This window comes from Hemiscyllium ocellatum (genome assembly GCF_020745735.1).
Source record: "Hemiscyllium ocellatum isolate sHemOce1 chromosome 27 unlocalized genomic scaffold, sHemOce1.pat.X.cur. SUPER_27_unloc_1, whole genome shotgun sequence".
Lineage (NCBI taxonomy): Eukaryota > Metazoa > Chordata > Chondrichthyes > Orectolobiformes > Hemiscylliidae > Hemiscyllium > Hemiscyllium ocellatum.
In genome coordinates, this window is record NW_026867476.1 from 25001 (window position 1) to 33529 (window position 8529).

At 54.0% G+C, this 8529-nt stretch overlaps 1 protein-coding gene across 1 annotated transcript in view; it reads left to right on the forward strand.

Annotated features, from left to right (window-relative positions):
* The window catches only part of LOC132807035 (zinc finger protein 391-like), a 20323-nt gene extending 12029 nt beyond the window's left edge, over window positions 1–8294 (forward strand). Inside the window, exon 3 of the mRNA XM_060821342.1 lies at window positions 5856–8294. Within this exon, the coding sequence (XP_060677325.1) occupies window positions 5856–6960 (1105 nt within the window). The 3' untranslated portion in view covers window positions 6961–8294. The remainder of the gene's footprint in view (window positions 1–5855) is intronic.
* The last annotated feature ends 235 nt before the right edge of the window (window positions 8295–8529 follow it).

The following is an 8529-nucleotide window of genomic DNA, read 5'->3' on the forward strand; positions in this document are numbered from 1 at the left end:
GGCCCCACGCGTCCGTGCCGACCCTGATATCCCGAACCTAACCCAGTCCCCGTTTGCCAGCCCCTTGGCCCATTCCCCTCCAATCCCTTCCTATCCCTGTCCCCATCCACCTTTTCAACGCTGTCATTGTACCAGCCCCCACCACTTCCTCTGGCAGCTCATTCCACACACGGACCACCCTCTGGGTGAGAAAGTTACCCCCTCAGCTCCCTTTCCCCTCTCACCCTAAACCTAATGCCCCTCTAGTTCTGGACTCCCCCACCCCAGGGGGGAAAAGACCTTGTCTATTTACCCCTATCCATGCCCTCTCACGGTGTTATGAACCAGGTCACCCCTATACTCATCTATACCCATCTATACCTATCCATACCCATCTATCCCTATCCATTCCCATCTATACCTATCCATACCCATCTATACCCATGTATCCCTATCCATACCCATCTATACCCATGTATCCCTATCCATACCCATCTATAACTATCCATACCCAGCGACGTTCCAGGGAAAACAGCCCCAGCCTGTCCAGCCTCTCCCCACCATGTCCAGGTCTGGTCACCCTGTTACGGGAAGGATATTATTAAGACTGGAGGGGGGGTGGGGGGATCAGAAATTACTTACCAGGATGTGGTGAGGGTTTGAGCTACAGGGGGAGAGGCTGAACAGGCCGGGGCTGTTTTCCCCGGAGCGTCAGAGGCCGAGAGGGGGGACCGCATAGAGGTTTATAAAACCACGAGGGGGGGGTGTGTGGACAGAGTTGTCTGCTCCCTCGGTCCAGCCCAGGGGGCCTAGATGTAAGGGGAGATTGAAATGAAGGCGCGGGGGTGGGGGGGGGGGTGTTTATTTTTCACACAGAGGTGTGTGGAAGGATACGAGGTGAGGAAGGAGGGGATGGTGGGGCCGTTCCAACGTCGAAAAGACATCGAGGTCAGTGCGTGAACAGGAACAGTTCGGAGGCGAGGGCCACCAGGGCTGGGCAGGTGGGACTGGGCTCGGTTGGGATGAGGGCCAGCACAGACTGGTTGGACCGAAGGGTCTGTTCCTGTGCAGCATGACTCTATGTCTCTCCCTGGATGTGGAGGTAAGGTTAGAGATGGGTATGGATAGGGAGAGATGGGTATGGATAGGGAGAGATGTGTATGGATAGGGAGAGATGGGTATGGATAGGGAGAGATGTGTATGGATAGGGATAGATGGGTATGGATAGGGACAGATGGGTATAGATGGGTATGGATAGGGTATGGATAGGGATAGATGGGTATGGATAGGGATAGATGGGTATGGATAGGGTATGGATAGGGATAGATGGGTATGGATAGGGATAGATGGGTATGGATTGGGATAGATGGGTATGGATAGGTATAGATGGGTATGGATAGGGATAGATGGGTATGGATAGGGTATGGATAGGGATAGATGGGTATGGATAGGTATAGATGGGTATGGATAAGTATAGATGGGTATGGATAGGGAGAGATGGGTATGGATAGGGATAGATGGGTATGGATAAGTATAGATGGGTATGGATAGGGAGAGATGGGTATGGATAGGGATAGATGGGTATGGATAGGGAGAGCTGGGTATGGATAGGGAGAGATGAGTATAGATAACGAAAAATGGGTATAGAGGGGAATACTTGGGTATAGATGGGTTTGAATAGGCATAGGTGGGTACAGATAGGTACAGATGTGTATAGGGAGAATAGATGGGGTATCGATGGGCATAGATAGGTCTAGATGGGTATGGATAGGTATAGATGGGTATGGATATGTCTAGATGGGTATGGATAGGTATAAATGGGAATAGATATAGATGTTTATACGGGTATACAAAGGTATAGATGAATATAGATGTGTATGAATAGGTATAGATCGGTATATATGTGTATAGGTGGAAATAGTTAAGTACCGATGGGTATGTATAGGTATAGATGTGTATAGAAATGTACAGATGTATATAGAGAGAATAGATGGATGTAGGTAGGTAAAGATGGGTATAGCTAGGTACAGATGGGTATAGATGTGTATAATATGGGTAGAGATAAATTCAGATGGGTATAGATGTGTATAGATTCATATAGATAGGTATAGATGGGTATAGATTTGTCTAGATAGGTATAGATGGGTATAGATATGTATAGATGTTTATAGATGGATATGGATAGGTATGGATGGGTATTGATAGGTATGGATGAGTATAGATGTGTATAGATAGGTATAGATGAGTATGGATGGGCATAGATAAGTATAGATGGGTTTAGATAGATATAGATGAGTATCGATAGGTATAGATAGATACAGATGTATATGGATGGGTATAGATTGGTATAGATGGGTATGGATAGGTATAGATGGGTATGGATAGGTCTAGATGGGTACGGATAGGTATAGATGGGAATAGATATAGATGTTTATACGGGTATACAAAGGTATAGATGAATATAGATGTGTATGAATAGGTATAGGTCGGTATATATGTGTATAGGTGGAAATAGATAAGTACCGATGGGTATATATAGGTATAGATGTGTATAGAAATGTACAGATGTGTATAGAGAGAATAGATGGATATAGGTAGGTAAAGATGGGTATAGCTAGGTACAGATGGGTATAGACAGGTTTAGATGAGCATAGCTAGGTACAGATGTATGTAGATGGGTATAAAATGGGTAGAGATAAATTCAGATGGGTATAGATGTGTATAGATTCATATAGATAGGTATAGATGGGTATAGATTTGTCTAGATAGGTATAGATGGGTATAGATATGTATAGATGTTTATAGATATAGATGGATATGGATAGGTATAGATGGGTATAGATAGGTATAGATGGGTATAGATGTGTATAGATAGGTATAGATGTGTATGGATGGGCATAGATAAGTATAGATGGGTTTAGATAGATATAGATGAGTATCGATAGGTATAGATAGATACAGATGTATATGGATGGGTATAATATGGGTATAGATGGGTATAGATGGGTATGGATAGATCTAAGTGGCGGAATTCTAGCTGATGGGTTCCAATGCAGGAGGAAGTTGCTGACTTAAATAGGAAGCAGGGAAAGCTGGGATATTATTTAAGGAGAGAACAGCCGTGGGGTTCTGGGGCCCAGCTAGATTCGGGTGTCTTAGAGCATGTGTTACCTGAAGTCAGTCTGTACGCAATCACGCAAGGCATACTGTCCTTCATCTGGGATGGGGGGGCCGGGGGGGGGGGGGGGTGGGGGGGAGCGAGAGGAACTGTCCCTGAGAATAAGGAAGGGGAGGGAGGGACTGCAGAGGCTGGGGAGTCAGACTCGATAACGCCCAGGGGCTTGGGAAAAGCAGGAGAGTTGGTGTTTTCCCAGATGGGTCCCCCTCGGTCCGTCACCTCTCCTGTCCCTCTGTCGCCCTGCAGAGGGGATTGGGGTCCCTCTCTCGCTCCCGCTCCGCTGTTCGGGAGGACCCAGGCAGCTGATCCTGTCTCGTGGACTCGCCCGAACCCCGAAGCCCCTTCTCCGGTCACAGACCTGCCCGAACGCCCAGAGAAGGAGCCACAGATTCGCCACCTCCTGGCGCTCCACCACTCCCCCACCTCCAGCCTTACGCTGAGACTGTTCCTCCCTCGTTCTAGTTTCACCCCTCAGGAAAACGATCTCTCGCCTCGTATCGTACCTCCTCCCTTCCTGCGTTTATACATTTCTATCAGATCCCCCCCCTCAGTCAGTATCATTCCAGTCTGCTCAGTCCCTCCTCAATAACCAACCCCCCTCTCGACTCCAGGATTGACCTGAGTGAACCTTTCTACAGCAAAGCCATCTATACCCATCCATGCCCATCCATACCCATTCATAAACATCCATACCCATCCATACCCACCTATACGCATCTATACCTATCCATACCCATCTATACCAACCTATACCCATCCATATCCATCTGTACCCATCTATACCCATCTGTACCCATCCATACCAACCTATAGCCATCTATACCCATCCATACCCACCTATACCCATCCATACCCATCCGTACCCATCTATATCCATCTATACCTTTCTATACTCACCTATACCTAGCTATACCCATCTATACCAACTATACCCATCTATATCTATCCATACCCATCTATACCCATCTACACTCATCTATACCTATCTATACTCAAATATACCCAACTATACCTATCCATACCCACCCATACCTATCTATAACAACTATACCCATCTGTACCTATCCATACCCATCTGTACTCATCTATACCCATCCATACCTATCTATACCCACCTATACATAACTACACCCATCTAGGCCCATCTGTACCGATCTAGTCCTCCATATGCTTATCTACGCTCATCTATACTCATCCATGCTGATCTATACTGCTCTATACCTATCTATACCCATCCATACCCATCCCTACCTATCTACACCCATCTATACACATGATTACCTATCTATACTCATGTATGCTATCTATACCCACCTATACTATCTATACCCAACCATCTGTACCCATCTATACCTATCCATACCCAACTATACCTATCTATAAGAGCTATACCTATCAATACTGATCCATACCCCCAATTATACCTACCTATACCCATCTGTACCCATCTGTACCTATCTCTACCTATCCACATATACCCTCCACCCCACCCACCAATGCCCGGTACGGCCTCTCCCAAGTGTAGGAGCCCCGAACTGCGCTGCAGTCCAGGCGGGGAATGGGGGAGGACCACTCCCTCAGAGGTAGGAGCAGGAAGAGGCCATTCGGCCCCTTCCCCCGAGACCACCTCCCCCATTCGCAGAGACATCTCTCCGCCCCCATCGGCCCACCTGCTCGACCCTCACAAAGACTTACCCCCTCCCCAGCCCCACTCCCACCTCCTCCCCCCTCCCACCCCCCCCCCCCCCCCTCAGAAGTGTGTCCCACAGATTCCCCACCCCCGTCCAGCTGATGGAAAGGGTCATTCCTCCCCTCCCCTCCCCCTCCCTTCACTCAGACTACCAGCCCACCCCCCACCAAGGGAGGGGAAGAGGGAGGGGGGGGAAGATTCGGTGAGGGTGACCCCCATCGAGGGGCATCATAAGACCGCCCAATCCTATCGCTCCGCGCACAGCGGTCTATCGGTACGCTCTGACAGCGATGGCGCCCGGGGGGGGGGCGGGAGCAGGAGGGGAGGGGAGTCTGCGATGTGTTCCCTCACCTACCCCCCCCCGCCCCCCCACACATTCCTGTGGGCAGGACGGGGGGAGGTGGAAGGCTACACGCAAATGCAGAACCTGCAATGCGAGCGCGGGCCTGGAAAAAATGGCTGACCCTCTCTCTGTGTCTCTCTGTCTGTGTCTGTGTGTGTGTGTGTGTCTGTCTCTCTCTGTCTCTCTTTCTCTCTCTCTGTGTCTCTCTCTCTCTCTCTGTCTCTCTTTCTCTCTCTCTCTCTCTGTGTCTCTCTCTCTCTCTCTCTGTCTCTCTGTCTGTCATCTCTCTCTGTCTTTCTCTCTGTCTCTGTCTCTGATTCTACCTCTCTCTCTCTCTGTCTCACCCCCCTCTCTCTCTCTCTCTTTCCGTCTCTCTCTCTCTGACTCTGCCTCTGTCTCTCTCTACCCACACTCTCTCTCTCTCTGTCACACTTTCTCTCTCTCTGTCTCTCCCCCTCTCTCTCTGTCTGTCTGTCTGTCTCTCTCCCCCCCCTCTCTCTCTCTCTCTCTCCCTGACTCTCTCTCTCTCTCTCTCTCCCTGACTCTTCCCCTCTCTCTCTCTCTCTCTCTGTATGTCTCTCTCTCTCTCTTGGTCTGTCTGCCTCTCGCCCTCTCCCTTCTCTCTATCTCTCTCTCTCTCTCTCCCCCTCTCTGACGTACCGCAGGTCTCCGGGAGAGGAGGGGGACCCGTCGCCGTCTGGGTCACGGGGAACGCCGTGCCGGGAGTCGGCCGGGGCGGCAGAGGGCGGGCGCCTGGAGTGCCCGACATGCGGGCGCGCCTTCAAGTCCCGCCTGTGGCTGGAGAAGCACCGGGCGTCCCACGGCCGGGCGTACCCGTGCGCCGACTGCGGCAAGAGCTTCGGGCAGCAGCACGGGCTGCGCGCCCACCGGCTGGTGCACACGGGCGAGCGGCCCCACCGCTGCCCGCCGTGCGGCCTGGCCTTTGGGCGCCCCTCCGAGCTGGCGCGGCACCGGTGCCGGGCCCACGGCGCGGTGGGCGCCGCCTCCAGGTCTGGGTCGCCGCCGTGGTGCCCGGAGTGCGGGCGCGGCTTCGCCTACCCCTCGGAGCTGGCCGCCCACCGGCGGGCGCACTCGGGCGAGCGGCCCTTCGCCTGTGGCGAGTGCGGCAAGGCCTTTGCCAGCGCCTCGCACCTGCTGACCCACGGGCGGGTGCACACCGAGGAGCGGGCGCACGGCTGCGCCCAGTGCGGCAAGAGGTTCAAGAGCGCAGGCGAGCTGCGGGTGCACGGGCGGGTGCACACCGGCGAGCGCCCCTTCGCCTGCCCGCTGTGCGGCAAGCGCTTCGGCCAGTCCTCCAAGCTGCAGCGGCACCAGCGGGTGCACACCGGCGAGCGGCCCTATGTGTGCCCGGACTGCGGGCGCGGTTTCGGCGAGTCCGCCCACCTGCTGGCGCACCGGCTCCTCCACACCGGCGAGCGGCCCTTCGTCTGCCCGCTCTGCGGCAAGGGCTTCACCGTCGCCTCCAGCCTCCTGGCGCACCGGCGCCTGCACACCGGCGAGCGCCCGCACGCGTGCCCGGACTGCGGCAAGCGCTTCGCCGGCGCCGACTGCCTCCTGGCGCACCGCCGGGTGCACACCGGCGAGCGGCCCTTCCCCTGCCCGCTGTGCGGCAAGCGCTTCACCGTCTCCTCCAACCTGCGGCGGCACCAGCGGGTCCACACCGGCGAGCGGCCCTTCCCCTGCCAGGTCTGCGGGCGCCGCTTCAGTCAGAGCTCCCACCTACTCAAGCACCAACGCATCCACCCCTAGGTGGTGTCGGCTCTCCCACACCAACACCCCCTCCGTCTCCCCTGCCCGCCTCCCCGTGCCCCTCACCTGTGCTCGTCTCCTCCCTGCGCCCAACCAATGTCCGCTCCCCCATGCAAACCCCTCTCTCTCTCCCTGTGAGCATCGATGCCCTCCCTCTCCCTGTGCCCATCAATTCCCCCTCTCTCTCTCTCCCTGTGCCCATCGATGCCCTCTCTCTCCCTGTGCCCATCGATGCCCTCTCTCTCCCTGTGCCCATGAATCCCCCTCTCTCTCTCCCTGTGCCCATCAATCCCCTCTCTCTCTCCCTGTGCCCATCGATGCCCTCTCTCTCCCTGTGCCCATGAATCCCCCCCTCTCTCCCTGTGCCCATCAATCCCCCTCTCTCTCTCCCTGTGCCCATCAATCCCCTCTCTCTCTCCCTGTGCCCATCGATGCCCTCTCTCTCTCCCTGTGCCCATGAATCCCCCCCTCTCTCTCCCTGTGCCCATGAATCCCCCCCTCTCTCTCCCTGTGCCCATCAATCCCCCCTCTCTCTCTCTCCCTGTGCCCATCAATCCCCCCATCTCTCGCCCTGTGCCCATCAATGCCCCCTCTCTCTCCCTGTGCCCATCATTTCCCCCTCTCTCTCCCTGTGCCCATCAATCCCCCCTCTCTCTCCCTGTGCCCATCAATTCCCCCTCTCTCTCCCTGTGCCCATCAATTCCCCCTCTCTCTCCCTGTGCCCATCAATCCCCCCTCTCTCTCCCTGTGCCCATCAATGCCCCCTCTCTCTCCCTGTGCCCATCAATCCCCCCTCTCTCTCCCTGTGCCCATCAATCCCCTCTCTCTCTCTCTCCGTGCCCATCGATGCCCTCTCTCTCTCCCTGTGCCCATCAATGCCCACTCTCTCACACAAACCCCTCTCTCTCCCCCTGTGCCCATCGATGCCCTCTCTCTCTCCCTGTGCCCATCAATCCCCCCTCTCTCTCTCTCCCTGTGCCCATCAATCCCCCCTCTCTCTCTCCCTGTGACCATCGACGCCCTCTCTCTCACACAAACCCCTCTAACTCTGACCACACAAAATCCCCTTATTCCCATCACACACATGCCCTTAGCTGGCGTTGGAACGGATCAAACGCAAGGAAATGGGATGAGTTTAATTTCAGAGTCAAGTCAGCGCAGATGGGTGAGACCGTAGTGTCTGTTTCCAGGCTGTAGGTCACTATTGATGTAGAATAACAGATACCCGGGAGTGAGTTACAGTCTGGAATCTAATCGAGGGGTTCGGGGTGGTTTATATACAGAATAACAGATACCCGGGAGGGAGTTACAGACTGGAATCTAATCGAGGGGTTCGGGGTGGTTTATATACAGAATAACAGATACCCGGGAGGGAGTTACACACTGGAATCTAATCGAGGGTTCGGGGTGGTTTATATACAGAATAACAGATACCCGGGAGGGAGTTACAGACTGGAATCTAATCGAGGGGTTCGGGGTGGTTTATATACAGAATAACAGTTACCCGGGAGGGAGTTACAGACTGGAATCTAATCGAGGTGTTCGGGGTGGGGTTTATATACAGAATAA